The 22,431-nt window shown below is 43.2% G+C and overlaps 1 protein-coding gene across 1 annotated transcript in view; it reads right to left on the reverse strand.

Annotated features, from left to right (window-relative positions):
* DDX10 (DEAD-box helicase 10) overlaps positions 1-22,431 on the reverse strand; it is a 210,116-nt gene that overhangs the window by 38,189 nt on the left and 149,496 nt on the right. Inside the window, exon 16 of the mRNA XM_063127078.1 lies at positions 21,636-21,692. Within this exon, the coding sequence (XP_062983148.1) occupies positions 21,636-21,692 (57 nt within the window). The remainder of the gene's footprint in view (positions 1-21,635; positions 21,693-22,431) is intronic.

Genomic DNA, 22,431 nt, shown 5'->3' on the forward strand with positions numbered 1-22,431 from the left:
GGCATGTGTCTTGGAGAGAGAATCTGTATACTGCAAGAAGTTTTTTGGAGGAGGATGGAGAGTGTCTTTGTTGCAGCGTCCTACAGATTCTGTGTCAATCAGGGATAGGATATCTAATGTTTGGGGAAAAGAGTAGGTGCTGTCCTTAATACAGCATTTTGCCCAATGGTCGAACTTTATTTCTCTCCACAGGCTTAATGGCAGCCATTCACTTATATGGGATAAAATAAAAGGGGTGAATTTAGGGACATAGTTGGAATGGGGGGGGGGCTTAAACCTGTCCAGTGTGAAGGTTTACCTACCTTCTCAATTGTGTACCACATGTTAGCTGCTGACTTTGGCCCACAGAACTTAATGGGGAGCTGCTGATAATAATGGGTCTACATCAGTTCCAGAGGGGCAGACAGAGGGGGAATTTTAAAAGTCTAACAATATATTTTTTGGACCACACAATCAACATATAGTATTGGGATAATGATACTGTGCAAGAGCTTTTAGAAGGAAACCTAATGTTCTTTATGGATTTTCATCTCCAAAGAGCAGCTAAATGGTAAATCAATTGTATAAACGCAAGTTGACTCAGGCTGCAAATAGTGATCATTCTTTCTTGTCTATATGTGATTTACTTTGCTGACACAACTTTTAAAATTATCTTGTACAAACAACCACGGTCATTTATCTCAAAGAAGCTCAGAAAGTCAAGAAGAGAGATACTTGAGCATCCCCCAGATTTAAAAATAATGAAGTAAAAATGCCAAGCAACACCAAGGTTCACATGGAAGGGACACAGCAGAAAGTCCATAAAAACAGAGGATACTCCATTGGTTCTCAGCACTGTAGTGCCCCAGTGAACAAGCTCACAAACAGTAGGCTGTCAAGGAAAGAGCCTGTGCTTATCCACCATCTCAGCTTGAAACTACTCTACCTCCATGAGGTCTGCTTCAGAATTTCAGTACCACCAGATTAGAGCAACACGTTAGAACTTGTTCAGAAGCTATAGATCTGCCTTCCTTGACCTGACATCCTCCAGACGTGTTGGACTACAGCCTCCATCAGTCCCAGCCAGCAGTCCATTGGGAGGGCATCATCTGGGAAGACATCAGGTTGGGGAAGGCTGCTATAGACGTTGAATAGTCAAGTTCAAGCAGAGTGTGTTGTGATCTGAAAATAATTTTTGGAATCATCTGATATCAACTTGCAACAATACATAATAAAAAGTTAGCAACTTGATAGCTGGTTTTACTAGACCCCCTTGAGTACAAATGTTAAATTTCAATTCTTTATTTTTCATTATAAAAAGTATTATCTTAAAACACTGCTTTAATCAGAACTTCCAATTAAGTTATTCTATGTGCCAGACCCTTTTTTAGGAGGTCAATTCCACCATTTGCATGTTGAAGTAATATAGTCTAGCAAGAGCTGCACCATATAATTCTGCCAACTGTGTAGCTTAGTTATGAAAAAAGAATGTCTTAATATGTTCTTGGAAGAGTGTTTGGTACTAGGACATAAGACAGGAGTAGGAAATTCAGCACTCTCCAGATATTTGGACCACAACTCTCAGAATTCCTGAGCACTGGTCACATTGGCTGGATCTAATGGGAGTTGTAGTCCAAAACATCTGGAAAGCACAGGTTTGTGTCTACCACTGACAAAATAGGTCTAAAAAAGGGGGTGATTTGCTGGGTGTCATATACTAAAACATATGCCAGGTGACTTGAGTAATGAGTTATCACATTTTTAATGAAACCTTTGCAGGGTTTTCGAAGTTCAGATTTTCTTGTTTTGAAGCATGTGTCTATATGCTACACCACTATGATTAGACCACCAAGCTGTTCTTAATCAATTCTGCTTGAACATAGCATGATGTGCAGAAGGGAGAACATTATGTATTTTCAAAATCTTTAAAACAACCCTAACAGATTTCAAAAGGGGACACTTCAAAGTTCAGCAAATGTGCTCACAGACCCTTCCAGCAGCTGGAATATTAACGATTTCAGAAGCCTCAATTAATTTGAATAATAGTTTCTAAAATAATTAGCCAGCAAAGAGACAATGTCTTTCTGATTGCTGATTATAACCATTGTTTTTTCAGAGCTACCAATGATGGCACAGGGTGCGTGCTAGTAGTAAGTCACGTAGAAATGCAAGCTACAAACAAGCACAGTGGGGTGGGAGAACAGCAGCAAGTGGAGTGCTTCAATTCAAAACTTGGAAAAAGTTTCTTTGATGTACGAAACTGCTGAATGCAGCCAAAGGGAAAATAGCTAGAGATAGGGTGGCTCATTCTTAAATTGTCTCTTAGACTTCATGGAAAGACTTGGAGTTAAGATTCTCAGATACTACTAGGCATATTTAGACAGGAAAAAAAATGTCCTACTGGCTGGGACATGCTGGGAAATACAGGACTTTTTTCTGTCTAAACATGCATAGGATTGAGCCCCTAAAGAAAAACTCCCTAACATAGCACTGCCCAGAAGACACAGAGCTGACCAAGAGTTGGAGGAAGAAAAGGGTTCTTGCTCCTTGAAACCTTTTCATATAATGTAAAAAGCTATATTGAATGGTGGGGGAAATCGGATCATGGCAGAAGACCCCACTCATAACCTATACGCCTTCTGTAGGTGTTATAAACGGATGCTACATGTGTGCACATATATAGGATCAGTCCAGAGAGCTTATTAAACGTTTGTCAGTTGGGATGCTGTGATCCCATTACCCTCCCTGATGCACATTTGTGTCATCTGAAAAGAGCTAATGGCAACTAGGACTGATCTCCTTTTCAGTCTGGGGAGCACCTGAATTTCAGCGGCCATTTTAGGAAAGATCCTGAAGCAGTGGAGACTGGTGGCTTGAATTCTGGCAGGGCTGTGAATCCATTCTGGGTTTCATTCAGAATCAGACAGAACTCTAAAAGAGCTATCCAAAATGCTGGATGTATTTTGGGGATAGGGTTCAGCACTCTGGATAGCTCCCTTAGCATTCTGGCTGGTTCTGACTGAAGCCCAGAATGGATCCACAGCCCCTCTGAAATCGGAGCCACGAGCCTCTATTGACCAGAAACAAAATGTAAGGAAGTGGGCTTCAATTGCAACACAGTGGGCTTCTTACCTCTTCTAAATATATTTTCAAAGATGCTGGCAGCAGAACTTTACCTGCCATTTTTACCTTCTAGAATGTGTGGACAGTAGTCCACTCCCATCTCCTTTGAAACTGTTTCAAGAACTGAATCACTACCATCCCGAAAGGGGTCCAAAGCAGCCACCATGAATGGTGAATTTGGGACGGTGGTTCAGTTCACCCCCTATTTGTCAACAATACTGCTTCCTTCCCATTCATTCCAAAGCTAGGCTGACAATTGTTACCCAGAAGATCTTTTCTTCTGTCGCCCCCAGACTATGGAATGGCCTGCCGGAGGAGATTCGTCAACTTAACTCTCTCTCTGAGTTTAAGACAGTTATTTATTTATTTATTACATTTTTATACCGCCCAATAGCCGAAGCTCTCTGGGCGGTTCACAAAAATTAAAACCACAGTAAAACACCCAACAGGTTAAAACACAATTACGAAATACAATATAAAAAGCGCAACCAGGATAAAACCACATAGCAAAGTTGATATAAGATTAAAATACAGAGTTAAAATACAGAGTTATGAAGACTAGCCTCTTTTGGTAGGCCTACCCAGATGAATTTTAAACCAAGAATTTTAAAATGTCTTGATTGTTTTTTGATATTGTATTGGTTTTGTATGCTCTTTTAATTAATTTTATGTATTTGATTTATATTGTATTGTTGTACTAATGTTGTTCCCTGCCTTGATCCAAAGGGAGAGGAGGGTAAGAACTAATTATATTAGTAGTAGTATTTCTATCAAGCTTGAATTGGGTTGGGTAGAGGGAGAAGATCATGGCCAGTGAGGCAGTAAGAAGGTGCATACTGTACTTGAAGTGGGAATAACACCTTGCATCTCCATTGCAACAGATGGACCACAATGAAAGCTTCCCAAGAGGGAGAAAGTAGCCACTGCTGGGAGTGTTGTGACATGAAAATTCGATTAACTTTTAACATCAAGCATTTTCTCAGGCCAACAAATACTGAAAAATTAAAAAGAGAAGCCACTTGAGACAGTTGTACCCTTCTAAATTAATGAAGATATGGACAATTTTTCATAACGGAACAAGAACCAGAAATATTGATTTGCATGGATGAACTGTGAATACTAAGTGGCAGGTAATAAATTAAGAGATAATTTCAAAACTGGCAATACGACAAAGAACACTGACAAAAATAGTAATAGCTTGATTTAAAAGGTCAGAATTACAGTTGAAAGACTGTAATATAAAATTAGGTCCTTCCATCCATATTCTAGCAATAGGGGTGGGGAAGAGATGGGCTAATAGAGTAACTGTCTTTGGTGGTAAGAACTGGTGTAGGGCTGTGGCTAAGAAACTGAGCTACCAAATCAGAAAGCCTCTCGTTTGAAAACGTGTCTCCCATGAACTCACTCAGTGGCCTTAGGCAAGTCACTCTCTGCTTCAGTCCCCTCCTCCCCATCTGCAATATGGGGGTAACAATGCTGTCGTACTTTACAAGGTTGTTGTACGTGAAGTGCTCAGAAAGTGCACTATAAATGCTAAATGCCAGTGTGGTGTAGTGGCTAAAGTGTTGGACTGGGAATCGGGAGATCTGGGTTCTAGTCCCCACTCAGCCATGGAAACCCACTGGGTGACTTTGGGCCAGTCACAGACTCTCAGCCCAGCCTACCTCACAAAGTGGTCATTGTGAGGCTAAAAAAGAGAGGAGGAAGAGGATTACGTATGCCACCTTGGGTTCCTTAAGGAGGAAAAAAGGTGGGATATAAATGTAATGAACCCCTTCAGTGTGGAGGGGTTCTTTGTGTATTTTCTTCCTAGTATTATCTGAAGTCAATACAGCTGGGAGCGCTGTTGCTCAGAGATGAAGTTTGGAAGCAAGGAGAACTGCACAGCCACAGACAGTGTTGCAGAGCTATACAGCAAGTTCTATAACTACACATTTTATAAATAAACCTGAACATTGCATCTGTTGCCTGACTGCAATCTCTTGCAAAGCCCCATTCAACAGTTTACTCCCCAATTATCATCTATCCATCAGCCTGCGAGACCAAATTTGTGTGCGACTTCTCAACATTTTGAATCTGGGTTCCAATGTCAGAACACAAAATTCATGCATATAACATTATTTATGCAGGCCACCTGTGTATAAGTCATAGCCTTTCCACTAAACATGACCAAATGGTAACCAGAAAAGATGTCCTCTACTCTCCCGGCTGATGTGTATTTTGAAGGGAAAAGTGAGATTGATTCCAGGTTTGTGTGGGGCCACAGCAAAATGCCTTCTAGTGCCCCAGTTCTCCAGGACCCGAATTGCTATGGAATGAGTCTCCTTCAGTTCTACTGGTGCTACAGTATTATACTGTGTTGGGGTTATTGTGGGAAGTTAAAATGGTGGCTTCCACAGCCAGCCACACAAAGCTCATTAGATCAGCTTACCAGCTACAGAAGGGAGGGCAAGAGTCAAAAGTGAGTTCTGCCAAGGAGCTGCAGAACAGGGAGCTGGACCAGAGTACCGAGGGCTGACACTGGGCCATGGAATAAACTACAACATCATCTCATGAGGCCATCAAGCTATGTGTTTACAGATGCATAGTTTGCACTGTGGTATCCATTTTAATTTCAACTTCCATTCCTTTTCCATTCCATGCCTTTCCCTCCATCTTTGTTGTGTTGCCCTAATGCAATTTCCACCCCTCTCTCCTTTTTTCAAGAAGCACAATGGACCAATGACTCAACAGATTTTTCAATACGGTTTTGCATTTTTCCCTCATGGTAACTTATCACACACACAAAATAGGTAATACCGAGCATATGCACAAGTTTTCAGAGTCATAACACTGCAAGGAACATTGGAAAGCCGCACTTAAAAGGTTTTGTCCTGGATACCACAATTATAGAAGCTGTGATCGTTTATAAAGTCAGTACAGATTAAGCACCAATTTTTGCAGATAGTGGCATTAAAATAGACTCTAAGATCTCTATTATTTCTCTTTGTTGGCTTGAGCCTAGTGTAACTGCTCACCTCCAGATTTCACACAGAGTTGGGATAATCTCCTTCGTTTTTATTATTCTACCAACTCTAATAAACTACCAAAATGTGTCTTCTGTGTGCAAAGTTATCTTTTGTGACATGCATAGTTTCTGAAAGAAGTTCAAGGTAACAGCATGGATCCTGGTCCCAACCGTGGATGCTTCCACAAATCACAAAGTGGTGATAAGCAGCCCTACAGCGTTAGCAATTTATACAGAGTAGCTATTCAAACCATATTTTAATGGCACAGTGCTTTATGTAAAAATATGTTCCCATCCAGATAAGAAATCCTGGATGAAGAAGCTACCCTGAAGTCCACTAGGACTGCAAGGAAAGAGAATGGAAGCTGGTACACATTTTAATATACTAGGTATGATTCCCCTGATTGCTGTGAAATTGCAATTGCAGTAAAACTGATTAAAGCCTGTGGCTAGCATGGTGTTGGTGAAACTACTACAAAGATACATTGATTACTGGATGGGATATTGCTATTAGTTTAGTATATAAAAATCCCGTGACGATTCTGCACAGCTCAATCAGACAGAAAGTCCATCTTTTCCACCATTCTACCTCCAAGAATAGCTAACCAGAAGGCCTACATGCTATCTTGCATGATGGGTGTATTAATGCACATATGGAGTGGCCATAGATATGGAGGAGCCATAGCTCAGTGTGATGGAGCACATTCTTTGCGTGCAGGAGGTCCCAGGTTCGATCCCCAGCCTCTCCAGGTAGGGTGAGAAAAGACTGCTGCCTGAAATCCTGAAGAGCCGCTCCAAGTCTGTGGCCACAGCTAGACCTAAGGTTCATCCTGGGATCATCCAGGGTTCGCCCCTGCCTGAGCACTGGATACCGTGTGTCACCTAGATGAACAGGTTTGACCCCTGGACGATCCAGGGATAAACCTTAGGTCTATGAGGCCTGTGTCAACCATATGAGGCGAGATGGACCAATGGTCTAACTCACTATGTTCCTCCTATGTTCCTAATACAGCTTCTGATTCTCAAATCTTTGTAAAAAAAACAAAACACTAGGCAAGGGCTTGATCTTTACAAATACAAAATAAAGCCACACATCCTACATATACTAATTTGCCAAGTGTAGATCTTTATGTGGACAAAATGGCATTACCCAAGCACAAGAGGGAAGGATTAGCAGGATTTTTGCAAAAAATACTCCCTCCACACACAAAAAAAAAACCCTAAGGGGACAACCTGTCCAGCCCTGCTAAATTAGAACTAAGCAATGTTCAGTGGCCACAGAATGCTTGCTTACTGTTGAAGTGGGGAAAAACGTGAACTGGGAGGAGGAGGAGGAGGGACGGAACAGAGTATCTTGGAAAAGGTTATGGCTGGTTGGCTGAAACCCAGGACAGGAGTATTCTCCATGGCAACAATTAGTTCCAGATTCCACTTGTATCTACTAATCCAAGTTGACAATGTACCATCGTACACTGCTTACAAGCAAAATATGCTGCTTGCTCGTCATAGCTATTAGAAAAGTAAGTGAATAAAACAATACAATTCTGAGATTCTAGTTAGAATGAATTGATGATTTAGCTAGGTCCTCCTTGATTATTCTTGTCTAGGATTGCTGGTACCGGGTATGAGGTGAGAACCAGGAATCTCCTGCTCCAAATATTATCTCAGCCACTGACTCGCTATTTTATTCTTGGCCCCCATATCTGCAAAGTGGGGATAATAATACTGACCTACCATATTTGGCTGTTGATTACTGGGTTACCTCAGGGTTTCCTGAGGTAATGTATTTGAAGTGCTTGCCAAGTACTGTATAAAGACGTCCATTTTATTTACACTATATAAATGTTTATAAAGGCATCAGCTGGATCAAACGTGGGAGTCTGGCAACAAGGCTCAAGTGGCTTAATGTATGTATTATTGGGACAAAGTTGTAGATAGAGAAAATGGTTGGCTTCACTGTGCTGCCTTGATAGAGCCAGAGAGAGAGAGAGATTGCAGCTAGTGACTCTGTTCAGATGACACGCTAAGCCACGATGGTTAAGCATTCTGAGCTAAACATTATGGCTTAGCGTGTAATGTGAACCATGACTCAGAGTGTTTTCGTGTGAACCGTTCCTAACTATGGTGGTTACATAACTACAGTTTAAACATGCTCACTAACCATTTGCTGCAAAATGGTTAGCAGCCTAAATATGGTGTCTGAACAGGCCCAGTGTCAACGTAGCTGGGTCAAGTGATCTGAGGAGCCAATTAAGGGCCTTGCTAGCCTTATACACCCAACTTTCTCAGGCTTGACTGCCAAGTCTGAGGAAATCATCACAAAGGAGCAATTACTTTCGGACAACTATGGTCTCCCAATGAGGCTCACAGAAATAAAAAAAAGAGAGAGAGAGAGAGACCAGCCCTGCCATTGGGCTTACAAACTAAAACAAGACTTACAAGGGAAGGGTAGTGGAGAGAAAGGGAAGAGGAGGAAGATCAGTTTTTCAGGCCAGAACTAAAACAAGACTTACAAAGGCAGGTGAGGGAAAAGGAAGAAGGGACAGATCAGTTTTTCAAGGCCAGAACAAGTTAATAAGCTATTGGCGGACATTTAAATGCACTTCAAGCCAAAGTGATCTTCATTTTCTGGTGCTCTTGCTTGGATGTGAGTCTTGGTCTTTAAGCCAATGGATGGGGCTAGAATGTTCTTTCTCCTTCTTCTGGAGTCCCAGAGCTACAGGCAGTTGAAGGCCATTGTGGTGTAGTGGCTAGAGTGTCGGACTGGGAGTCGGGAGATCCGGGTTCTAGTCCCCACTCGGCCATGGAAACTCACTGGGTGACTTTGGGCTGGCCACAGACTCTCAGCCCAACCTACTTCACAGGGTTGTTGTTGTTGTGAGGATAAAATGGACAGGAGGAGAATTATGTAGGCCGCCTTGGGTTCCTTGGAGGAAAAAAGGTGGGATATAAATGAAATAATAAAATAAATACAGAAATTGTTCTTTCTGGTAGGGAGAGCTCCCTGCAGCTGCTTCCCTTCTGCTCTCCAGTCTCAGGGCAGCTCAGTGACAGGACACCTATTGCCACAATTCTACTGCCTTCTGGACCTGCCTTGGGTCCTTGTCCCCCTGCTCTGGAAACCTAACTGCCTGTCTTGGACCACATTACCATCCTCTGTCCCTGTGAGCCCTGTGTTGCCACGTGTCCTCATCCACATTTGTAATGTTCATGTTTACAAGAGGAATGCTCATCTAGAGGATCTCAAGCCTCAAATCACAGTACACAGTGACAGGAATCTGATGCCCAACTGAAGAAAACAATAGACCTAAAACTGGGCTCTCTGAGGTGAGGGAAATAGTAACAAAACCAGAGCCAGATATTAGAATAATCAAATATAAACTTTAGTACATAAATTGTGTGTGTGTGTGTGTGTGTGTGTGTATGGGCAGCACTCAAATGGAAATGCAGGTTGCTTACCTGTAACTGTAGTTCTTCTAGTGGTCTCTGTGCATCACACACTATGGGCTTTTGCGCCTGCGCAAGACCAGTGTCGGGAACTTCAATAGCTGAGTATGACTTTTGGCGGGATTCCCGCCCACCATCCTACTGCGCATGTCCAGGGGGTCCCGCCATGCTCCTCAGTTCCTTGAGACCGCGTTCAATAGAGCCAAGGATAGCTATATGTATATGTATATATGTATAACAGTGTGTATGCATATATAAATATATACATGTTGGCACAGTAATATGTGAGTAGACAGACATGCATGTCTATGGATATGTACGATTATGATGAACCATATAGTATGTGTGACAGGTGTCACAATATAATGCAGCATACCTCAAGCCTGAACGAGACAAGAGGGGATGGTGGGTGGGTTGTGTGAATGCACAGATGACCACTAGAAGAACTACGGTTACAGGTAAGCAACCTGCATTTCTTCTGCGTGGTCTCTGTGCATCACACACTATGGGCGAATAGTAAGCTGACTTACCGGAGGAGGGTAGTCTCGTTGGTTGAGTTGGTGTTACAGAAGTGAAGATAAGACAGCTCTACCGAAACTGGAATCAGCTCTGGCTTTGACATCTAGTCGGTAGTGTCTAATAAAGGTAGAGGGCTTGTGGCCGCTCTACAAAGTTCTTGCACTGGAACTCCTCTGGAAAAGGCAGTAGAGGTGGCGATGCCTCTAGTAGAGTGCGCTGTTAGATGGTCAGGAACCGGTAAATTTTGGAGCTGGTATGCCAGCTGAATTGTCTGGGTGATCCAAACAGCAAGTCTTTGTGAAGATATAGGTGCGCCTTGGTTTGGCTTGCCATATGCCACAAATAGGCGAGGAGAGGTTCTAAATGGCTCAGTTCGAGATTTGTAAAACGCAAGGGCTCGACGGACATCGAGACAGTGCAAAGCTGTTTCTAGTGGAGAAGAAGGCTGTTTGAAGAAAGTAGGGAGAATGATATCTTGGTTGAGATGGAAAGATGTCACAACCTTTGGAAGGAATTGTAGATCTGGCCGAAGTGTGACCTTGTCAGGGTGGAAAGACAGATATGGTGGGTCGACTCGAAGGGCAGTAAGTTCAGAGGCTCGACGAGCGGACGTAATGGCCACGAGGAAAGCTACTTTCATGGAGAGGAGGCGTAAGTTGATGGATGCTAAAGGTTCGAAAGGTTTTGCCGTCAGAGCTTTTAAGACGACCGACAGGCTCCATTGTGGAGTGATGTGTTTTATTGGAGGAAATAAGTTTTTTGCACCTTTCAGGAATTGTTTGATGAGAGGATGAGTGAAAACGGAATGCCCTTGGATTGGAGGGTGTGTAGCTGATAAGGCTGCTAGATGAACCCGGAGTGAGGAATTTTTAAGACGTGAATCCACAAGGTGTTTTAGAAAAAGAAGGACATTCCTGATGGAGCAGTTTTGGGGATCAAATTTGTGTTGCATTGCAAAGGGTCTGAACCGGCGACGTTTGGCTCGATAGGCTTTACGGGTCGATGGTTATCAAAGATAGGGTCAGAAACGTCATCGGACGGTTGTTGGGCATCTATGCCGAGAGATTGAGCCATACGAACGATTTGCTCTGTGAAATGGTTGGTGTCGTCGGAAGGGGACACGTGTTCAGTTGTATCGACAGTGTCAGTTGGTGATGGTACCGATCTCGGTACCGATACGACCGAAGATGAATCGGATTGGCAGTCATCAGAAGGAGAGGGCGATCTACGTCGATCATGGCGTCGTTGCTGTATTTGCAGTGAGCGCTGTAGTGATGCAAATCTGGGAGGTACCGGCGGAAGTGGTGGAGATTGCGCACGCGGAACTGGTCGTTCACGATATGGAGAACGGTGGTATGCTACGGCAAACTCTTGGCCCTGACGGCGATCAGGTTCTCGGTCTCGATGCCGATACGAGTCGCGCGGACCTAACATGGACCAATTTGACTCGGAGTCCCAGTCACGTAATGGTGAGCGTGACCTGTAAGAAGGAGGGCGAGCGGCCGCTTGAGTTGGAACCTCTTGTTCGGGAGGTTGTTGTGCCGATGGAATGGCCCTAGACGATAATGGGGAATTCCGGAGTTCACCCTCTGACATCGATGCCGTAGGTAACGGTACCGAAGGGAGTGGCGGTGATGTCGGTGGCGGCGGAGGCGACGGTACCGACGGTATCGGTTGTGCCTGTGGCGTCGGAGGGAGAGATGGAGGACATGCTTCCTTTTCTCGGCGAGGTTTTTTCTTTTGCTTTCCGTTGTCCGCTTTATGATCCCTTGCCCTTTTTGAGAGCTTTTTAGCTGCTACAAAGGTATGGGATTTCTTGCCCGTAGGTGCCCGTTGTTCCATGATAGGAGATAGGGGCAGGGCAGTCGATGTCGAGGCCTGCGGAATTGGTTCATGAACCGATTCAAGGGCCTTTTTCCAAAGTAGAGCTTTTAGTCTATCAGCTCTATTTCGTCGAGACTGTTTGGATAGCTTCATGCAGCACGAACAGGCTTCAACGATGTGCGACTCTCCCAAACATAAGAGGCACAAAGAGTGTCCATCAGAAAGAGGGACCTTTCCATTACAGGAAAGGCATCTTTTAAACGGTCCTTTGTTAGAGTCAGACATTAGAATGGAAACCGAAAGTAAGAATAATGAAGAGTAATAGTTTTGTTTGTTTTTTTAGGAGAATAAAGAGAAAAAGGAGAAAAACAAGAAGAAAGGAAGGATAAGAATAAGATAAGGTAAGAATCTCAGCTAATATTCTCTTTGAAGACGAGCGAAGCGCCGGACGTGCTGGTAGCAGCGCGGTTGAAAGAGAACTGAGGAGCATGGCGGGACCCCCTGGACATGCGCAGTAGGATGGTGGGCGGGGATCCCGCCAAAAGTCATACTCAGCTATTGAAGTTCCCGACACTGGTCTTGCGCAGGCGCAAAAGCCCATAGTGTGTGATGCACAGAGACCACGCAGAAGAACTGGGAATGATTTAATTAAGTCTACGGGGAGGTGGGAGAACAGGAAGGCTGAGAGAGATTGTGGGAGGATGCTGTCAAATAAGGAAAGGTTAGGGAGAGGCAGCAAACAGACAGTTAGAAATCTCAACTGGGAAGAGGAAGGAGTCAAAACATAAGCAACACATTACTGAGGCAATGTGGCAAGCTTGTCTGAGTGGGGGGGGGAGGAGAGACTGAAAAAAACAGAGGCAGAGGATTGAAAATGAATTTAGAGTGCAAACATTATTCCAGAAGAGGAGGGGGAAGAGCTTCTCCTCTGAGAGGGAAGGTTGAAAAAGGGCAAAACAAACACAGAGGTGGGGAAGGGAAACTCAAATAAGAGGGTAAGGGGGCAAGCAAACCTAAATACATGTAGAAGCAAAGACTGAACTTTTACTGTAGGAAATCCCTTTTTAAAGACCTTGGTTTCGGAGAGAGATTTTTCCCTAAGAACAAAAGATGGGAAAGGGGGTATCTATGGTACTAGTGAGCTGGCCACAGGTGGTGCAAAAGTGCAGAGTGAAACTGGGAGGCCCGTGTGCAAATTTGGGGTGTAGTGTTCCTAACCTTAGAGTGGTACACATGAGTCACAACTTCATAGTGTTCAATGAATGTGAGGAAGGGAATCCAGGGGTTAACCCAACCCCCTCCTCGCCAATAAACAATATAATCCATGCCTGCCCTGGACCCTGTTGCTGGCCTCTGACAGTGCTGGATCCTGACCATATTAACTGTTCAAAGAGCAGTAGGAGAGAAAGATACTCAATAAACTCCTTAGATCTACCTAATTTCACTTAAAGGCTGACGCAAGTAAACTACCCTCAAATACCTCTCTTGGCACACGCCAGACTCCCTGCTCTCCTGGTTTTTGTTTTATGCCTTAAGATTTTTTTTTAAAAAACTGAGACGCTGGCTTGCTGCAAAGCAAAGTGCTGACCTTGCATATCATCTTTATTTGGCGCCCAAACCCCATCTCTGCCTTTTACTTACATGCTTGTCAAGTTACTTTTCGTTTTACCTCACCAGTTTGCCTTCTGGGAAATGAGTGTTTTGAGACCAGCTGTGCCCGCCATGGCAGCTATTTTAAAAATGGGAGAAGCCCCTCATGACAGCCATTTTGTGAGAGCGCCTATGACACTTTCTCAAAATTCCAAATACGCTGACCCAAAAAGAGACGGGACCCCTGATGAGGCCTTCTGCAGTCCTTCGGGATAGAATGGCTCCACTCTTCATCAGCCTCTGCCACTCTGTCATTCTCAGTGGGGGGCTGAATGATCCCACCTACCATCTGTGAGACCCAAGGCCCCTTCCCTGTATTTTCATCTTTGATTTGTAAAAAGACGCATATTTATATCAAAGGGCTAAAGAAATCACAAACCAAGGAGCTAAAGGAAAAGAACCAGGCAATGCACCCAGCTGCTCAGTATGTAGCAAACTTCTTTCCATCCTTTTCTAGTGAAATCACTTCACTATTGTGAAGTGAAATTTCTAGTGAAATCACTTGGATAAGCACTAGGTACTTGATAAGCACTAGGTACTTGCTTTCTAAAATCTTATAAAACTTGTAAGGAATATTAATAGAATTAAATTACTTTCATCATATTAAGCTATCTGCATTAAGGCTCTCTCTGCTCTGAATTTATTCTTTCCCATACCTCTATACCTTCTAGTCCTCCTTACACCAAAATTTGTAGCTATAGGTCTAGTCCTCCTTCTTGGACCCAATTCCTACTTCTTGACATACTTGCCAAATGCCAGTATCCCAATTTCCCAAACCTCCTTCTCTTCTAATGATGCTACTAGGAGGAATCAGACATCCCTCCATCACATGTATTGAAAGTATTGTGAGATGGGTCATTAGGGTGCACAGGCTAGCCCTATCTGGCACGTGAGAGGGCTCTTTACCCATAATTGTGTAGAGATCTTTTACAATCTACACAAGAGGGGAACTCTGGCTCAATCAGGGCCCAGCCCTCTTACGTAAGAGCTCTATGGGCTGACCAAACATCAGGGAGTGGGCTGGCATAGAGCTAGGCCAAATACACTCCCCCCCCCCTAAATGTAAGGGAGGGCTCTCTAACCTCACCCTATCCCCGTAGTTGCAAATTAACAGATTCCACTTCACTAAACCCAAATGGAATTTGTGTCCACAATCTAATACATCAGTGGTTGATTAGCTCAAATGCTGACGTAATGTTTTCATTTGTTCTGCTCCAACTGAGCTCACAGAACATGGCCTTCCTGGTTGTGGATTTACGATTCTGAGTGGGGGAAAATAAAGCAGTATTTCTGATACAGTGGTTGTATTTTCTTTCGTAATGGCTGGCGCTTATTTTATAGCTTCTTTCCAGTGTATTAAATCTGAAAGCTCACATGGGGCTCCTTGATCCTGACCCTGGGCGAACTGTGAAAGTCTTCAGGCACAGTTGCTGAAACTAGAGAGGTTCCTGAAGCAAGGAGGAAGTCTTTGGGACTGCTTCTCTGTACATCATCTTTGGCTCCCTTGGACTCACGTAAGAATTTTGACTCCTGGTTCAGAGCTGTCAAATTCTCTGACCAGTTTGCGTTTTCTCTCCCTCCTGACCAAATACATTGTTATTTATAGCTTTGTAGGGAGTAGGAAATATCTAAAATAATATCCAATGAACTGTACCACAAATCAACAAAAAATAATCTTCATTAAGCTAAAGGAAGCTACTGGAATCTAAACAAAGGGGTGCTTCAGAAACAAAAGGTGCTTTTGAAGACTTTCTTATACTTAACAACAGCCTTCCCCCAAAGTGGTGTGCTCCTGGTTGGGAATTATGCTGTCTGGGGATTATGGGAGTTGCAGTTTAAGATATCTGGAGGACACCAGGTTGGGGAAATCTACTTAAGAACATAAGAAGAGCCATATTGGTTTAGACTAAGGCCTAATCTACACCAAACAGGATATTGCAGTATGAAAGCAGTATATGTTATGTGTCAATGGGCCCCAACAGTTGTCAGTGCACTTCAATACCACTATAAAGCAGTAGTGTGGCTCTTGCCTCAGTGATGTCCAGAACGCGGCCACTCGAGTGTTGGTGGGGGCGAGGTGATGAGATCATATATGTGTATACTGCACCAACTGCACTAGTTAATGGTGTGTGGCTGAGCCCAATTTAAAGTGCTGGTCTTGACATTCAAATTACTTGAAAGACCACCTTCACCCATATCAGCCTGCCTGCACCTAAGATCAACAAGAGAGGCTCTTCTCATTTGCCCACCTGTAAGAGCAGTTAGGTGGGTGACCACACTTCAGAGGACCTTCTCTGCAGCGGCCCCGACACCTCTGGAATAAGTTGCCATTGGGGGTCCACCATACTCCATCGCTGCAGGCTTTTAAGGCCTTGAAAACATATTACTGTACTCTGGCCTTCTCCTAATATGATTGCCGCTGTTGCTGTTTTTATTGCTGTTTTGTTGTTGTTTTTATTGCTGTTTTTACTGTTGTTTTTAGTATGCTTTTATCATTTAATTGCATTTTTATCACTCTTAATATTATACTGGTTTTATGTGTTCTGTTGCTGTACGCTACTGAATAGTATGCGTTTGTTTTATTTCCTGGTTCAGCTGGATTAGTTTTCAGTTTTTTACTAGTGTTCTGTACAATTATTGTATTTTTATTTTATCACACACAGATCTGAGAGTTCTTACAGAAGGAAGGCATAGAAATCTTTAAAGCAAACAAAAAAAGTTGAAAAGGCAACAGCTAAAACACCCGCAACTCCATTTAAAATGCCTGGGAGCTCGCACTTTATATCTAAATACTATCAATGAGATGTGGTCTATCAGGCCACGCACAGGTATCTCATTTGCAAGCTGTGCTGCTGCAGTGAATGCCCTGTCCCAAGCCCTGCAAGTGCTTGCTTCATGTCAAGGCCAAATCCAGAACAAAGACTCTCCAGCTGACCTCACCGACTAGGGCGGTCCATACAGGAGACATCTCCATGGATATGATGGACCAGGAGTAGGCAACATGGTGCCCGCAGGCATCCCTGGACACTTTTCTTGGTGCCCACCAATGTGCCTTACCTTTCCCACTTTAAGACAAACAAACACTTTTTCTTACTAGCAGCTGGGATTATTGCAAAATATGTTTTTGTTGGTGCTGAAAAGTGGTTTCAAAGGAGTTATTTAGTATGTTGAGGCTCAGGCCCCACCTCTTTCTTGTACTCAGTCTTTTGGGCGGGTTACTTGTTCTTTGCCATACCTCCCATTGCAGCCATTTTGTGGTGGTGCCCAAGACATTTCCTTGAATTGCCAAATGTGCCCACGCCACCAAATGGTTGCCTACCCCTGTGCTAGGCCCTGCCATTATGGCCTTTATAGATCACTAGCTGATATACCCAGCGTTGCTCAGGCCCCCTAAGATATGTCAGTGAGGTAGTAGTCCAGTGCTCCAGTAGTCCAATAGTAGTCCAGTGCTAGGCCTGTGAGTTAACGTTTAAACGAAGTAAAATAGTTTCCCCCTCCTCTCTCTCTCTCACACCCAGGACGCAGGCCAGGGCCACCTTGCAGCCCCAGCTCTCCATGGCCTGCTTGACCATCTTCGGCTCAGGACTCTTGGCAGAAGCCAGGAAGCCTCCAAGGGCAGCTGGATTGAAGGCCTGCACCTACCTTGGCCTGTGCTTCTCACCCACCAAGTGCTCCAGTAGGAGGCTATACTGAAGCACTAGGGCTGGCCTGGGCACTTGCCCCCTTTGTTGGGCTGTAATTTTCCTTGTCCCCACATAAAATAAAAACTACAACTCCTGGCATGCCTTTCACCATGGTTCCCAACTTGTCCAATGTGAGTCCTGCTGCTGAGGCTCATGGGAAGTGTAGTCCGGCTGAGCGGTCCATACTGCACTTTCATTAAAGATTAAAGAAAAAGATCGTTTCATAGCACCAGAGCTTGGCTCTCTTTTTTTCCATTGGTTCGGTGGTGCTTGAGACCAACCTTAGGAGTCGGAGTTGTGAAATACATGCAGCAGCCATCCAACTGTGCACTCACAACGGCCGCCAAAGGCTGGTTAGTCTGGCATGCTGGGAGTTGCAGGAATAAGCCAAGGTTTTATTAAATTCTTTAAAAATACTTAAAACCCAAAATTCTGTGTTTTTAGATTTTTCTGGTACATTGTACAGCCAGACCTATCAGCATGCAAAATTTCAAATTTCCTACTCATCTGGTAGTGGGTAAACGTTTCCGGACAAACGTGACACACACATACTTTCCGCTTTATAGGTAGAGATAACCAACACCTAGCATAAATACTAGGAAACTGGCATTGACTGGGTTCGCATGAGCACAGAGGGAAAATAAGCCTCTTCATGTGTGGCAGTTGTGAGCCGCCTAATAACCCATGCTGGGCACGGGTTGTCATGACATCTGAACGCAGCGAGGGTGAGTGGTTGAGGTGGCTTACAAACCAACCAGCAGGCTTAAGACAAGCTATGGTTTTCAGGATGGTTTGTAAACCAGCCAGCCAGCCTCCTTCGCCAGGTTCAGATGTCATGACATCCTACACTCAGCGAGGGTAATTGTGCTAATAGGTGGCTCAAACCAGCACAAGTGGGATGGGAAGAGAAGTCATTGTAGCTTATTTTCCCTCTGTGATCATGCAAACCCAACCACTCTGTCCTTCTGTGGTCAATCCAGGGGAATTTCCAGCCTTCCAGCTCCTGAATGTCTGGGCCTTGGGCTGAGTTACATGCATTTTTGGTCTGATTTATAGCACCACTGCAGAGACAGCCCTGACAGACATCATTTAAATGTCATGCTGTAACGCTTTTTTCTTGAATAGAATCTTTTTAAAGCCATGGAGCTAAAAGTTCCTACTCAGCAGAACCAGTCTTTTCTTCACAAAGGAAGAGCTATTACTTCCGCACTTCCCAACTACAATGAGAGTCATTTTCCTAGACCAGTTCTATAAGTTCCATTGACAGCATGAAGAGAACACAGATAAAGAACCAGCACAATAACATCATGAGATTACTCTCAAAGGAATCTAATCTTCGCTAAGTGCCAGATACAAATCACAGTTATTTAGATGCAACATAATAAGGTAGGTATGGGAAATGATGCACATGATTGGCGGAAATGATTTTCTAGGTTGGAGGTCCAATGTCCTTTGAACAGACTGAACTTTCTGCTGCAATAAATATGCCAATGCAAAATTATAGCTTAACATGTGATTTGCATTATGTCTTCATTGGAAAGCTTGGGTCTGGGAATTATTCATGGCATAAACATTCCAAACTTCAGTTAAAAGCTCTTCTTCAATGCTACATCAGAAACAAATACTGCAATTCATAGAATAGTAGAGTTGGATGAGGCCTACAAGGCCATCAAGTCCAACCCCCTGCTTTAAAGAAATCTACTTTAAAGCATACCTGACAGATGGCTGTCCAGCTGCCTTTTGAAGGTAGCTGGACAGCCATGTCTCCCACCATGTAAACTAGTGTGAGAAAACTAGTGTGGAATCAGTTACCTAGGGAGGTTGTGGGCTCTCCCACACTAGAGTCATTCAAGAGGCAACTGGACAACCATCTGTCAGGGATGCTTTAGGGTGGATTCCTGCATTGAGCAGGGGGTTGGACTTGATGGCCTTGTAGGCCCCTTCCAACTCTGCTATTCTATGAAAGCCCATGACCTCCCTGGGTAATTGGTTCCATTGTTGTACTGCTCTAACAGTCAGGAAATTTTTCATGATGTCCAGCCAGAATCTGGCTTCCTGTAACTTGAACCCATTATTCCATGTCCTGCACTCTGGGAGGATCGAGAAGAGGTCCTGGCCTTCATCTGTGTGACAACCTTTCAAGTATTTGAAGAGTACTATCATGTCTCCCCTCAATTTTCATTCTCCCAACTAAACATGCCCAGTTCTTTCAGTCTCTCCTCATAGAGCTTTGTTTCCAGATCCCTGATCATCCTGGTTGCCCTCCTCTGAACACACTCCAGCTTGTCTGTGTCCTTCTTGAATTGTGGAGCCCAGAACTGGATGCAGTACTCTAGATGAGGCCTAACCAGGGCTGAATAGAGAGGAACCAGTACCTCACGTGATTTGGAAGCTATATTTCTATTAATCCAGCCCAAAATAGCATTTTCCTTTCTTGCAGCCATATCGCACTGTTGGCTCATATTCAGCTTGTGATCTACAACAATTCCAAGATCCTTCTCGTTTGTAGTATTGTTGAGCCAAGTATCCCCCATCTTGTCACTGTGCATTTGGTTTCTTTTTCCTAGGTGTAGAACTTGGCTTTTATCCCTATTAAATTTCATTATTTTGTTTTCAGCCCAGCACTCCAGGCAATCAAGATCACTTTGAAATTTGTTTCTGTCTTCCAGGGTATTAGCTTTCCCACCCAATTTTGTGTCATCTGCAAATTTGATAACCTATTGGTTTATTACATTCAATCAGTTACACAAGCACTCTCAGAACCCAATTGAAATGAAAGCCCACACTTGCGTGGTGATGGGGGATCCTATAGTGGTAAAAAAAAAGATTTAAAAAAGAAAGGAGGAAACAAAGTAATAACAGACAAAATATCATAAAAAATATCATAAGGGATTACTCTAGGAGTAGGCAACTTGGTGCCCTCTAGATGTCTTGGACTACAGCTTCCATAATCTCAGACCATTGGCCATACTGGTTGGAGTTTATGGGACTTGTAGTCTGAACCTTCACATATGCACTCACCGATTCTGTCACCAACGGTCATCAGCCAAATCACCTTAGGAAGTGCACAAACAAGGCATTTCAAAAGTGAATTGTCATTAGCTTCTCTATGTCCATATTTTAATGTAACATAAAAATAGACAGCCCTTCCCGTCTGTTTTTGGCATGGGCACTCAGAGGTACATGGTAGTGTATTCAAATCTATGCTTCATGAACATGTTCCATGCTTTTTTAAACCCATGTAAACTAGTGAACAGTACAACATCCAGAGGCAATGGATTTCACAAGAAAATTATATGAGTCGTGTGAAGGACTTCCTTTTCTTTATCCCTAGCCTGATGTCAAACAATTAGACTGAATAATCTAGAGTTCTAGTGTATTGATCTAATTATTTCTCTACTCAACTCTCTCCATGTGCTCACAATTTTGTAAGTCTCTTATCATGTTGTTCTTACTAAGCTGTAATAATAAACTCTCAATAAACTAAAACAAGTCTTATGCCTTTCTTAATAAGCATGACGCTCCACCCTATGGTCATTTAGGTTGCCCTTTTTTCAAACTTCCCCAGTCCTACAATACTGTTTTTGAGTTGGGGTAGTAAGAACTTCACTTCACACAGGATTTAAAAAATGGGCACATTACATCAGTGCAAATGTAATTTCCCTGACCTTTTAAGCATGTTTATGATTATGGGATTATGCAATCTCTTCACTACTTGCATACCAATTACCCTTAGCTGAACTTATTTCTGGCTAAGAGCTACACTGGTATCCACATGAACCATAATACTGAGTAACCTGGTTCTCTCTTAACCAGCTTTGCTCATCCAGTTTCAAACCTAGCTTTGAAGCCATTCTTAATTGGCAGCCTCTCATTTACTGTAGTTAATGTTGGTACACTTGAGTATAGTGTTATTTTGCTCAACACTTAAATATGTTTAAGTCTGGTAGGGGAAAGCCTGGGTGGTATCCATATTAGAGGATCCTGTAACTTAGTCCTGATCGCATGGTCTATTCTAAATATAGTTAATAGATTGGAAATATTACATCTATGCTAGTCTATTGCAGATTTATATATTGGTGTTATGACATCTGTTTTGTTTTCAGTCCCTTTTCTAGCCATTCCCAGCTCTGAATTTCCTGTCTTCACTGCTGCAGAACGTTGAACTGATGTCTTTGAGAATAACTTTTCCAGGACAGATAAAGCCCATTCAGACTCCTAAACCAGATAGCTTCCTTGTCCATTTCACAATATGTAGAGGTATAAAATAAGAAAAGCAAAATGTTGGTGGCTATCTGGCAATATTAGGAAACATTAAGAAAAAACATGTCATCAAAACTGGTTCGTTCATGCTGCATTTCCAAAGCCACAAACAGTTTCACTGAAAGAATAAAAATCCTTACCTTGGCACTTCTTTTTCTGGCTTCCCTCCTGGCTGCCTTTTCTTTCAGCCTTTTTTCCTGTAAGTGACAAATTAAACACATGAAGCTAAACTTAAAAAAAAAAAAGGCAAAGAGACATTAAAAAAAAAAAGATAAAAAGCAAACCTGGTCATTTTACAAAGAGCCTTCCTGGTATCTGCTTGCCTCTTACCATTAGCTTTCAAGTGTAAAATAATGAATGCATGACTGAATGGAGTCCCAATTCGATCTTAATTTTAACAAGAATTATTCACAAGTGCGATTATGTAATAGCTGGTATCCGGCCTGCCAGGGAAGCTTTCTATCTTGCCCTTTGCTATCATCATCAAAAGCTTGCACACCACTGTGCGTGTCTTTTCACAGGGCTCTCATGAGTCCGAAAGGCCTACAAATGTAACGAGCACCAGTTACTCTTTTTAGCCATTCCTTTGAACGCCTGTCTGGCCCTTTCCTTCGGGCCAGGTTGGAGTACCAAGTTGCTTTACAGTGGTTCCAGCCTTAGCATGCGTATCATGGGGAGCTCATTACACAACCACTTTGTAAAATGCCATCTCTGGAAGAACAGTGACTATGGAACTGCAAAATTACCTTGTTTGGCATGAAGGGTATAGTGTGTTGATTAATTAAGCCAGGATGATGCTTTATCAGCATTTGGTTCCTCCAAGTAACATGGTTGTTATTGCTTTTGGTACATTCACCTATTTAACATCTCATCTCTCCCAAGCACTGCAGCTCTTCTGCGTTATCGACCACATGGCCACCCACCCTCAAAGCCCAT

The sequence above is a fragment of the Elgaria multicarinata genome, chromosome 5 (genome assembly GCF_023053635.1).
Source record: "Elgaria multicarinata webbii isolate HBS135686 ecotype San Diego chromosome 5, rElgMul1.1.pri, whole genome shotgun sequence".
NCBI classification, from domain to species: domain Eukaryota; kingdom Metazoa; phylum Chordata; class Lepidosauria; order Squamata; family Anguidae; genus Elgaria; species Elgaria multicarinata.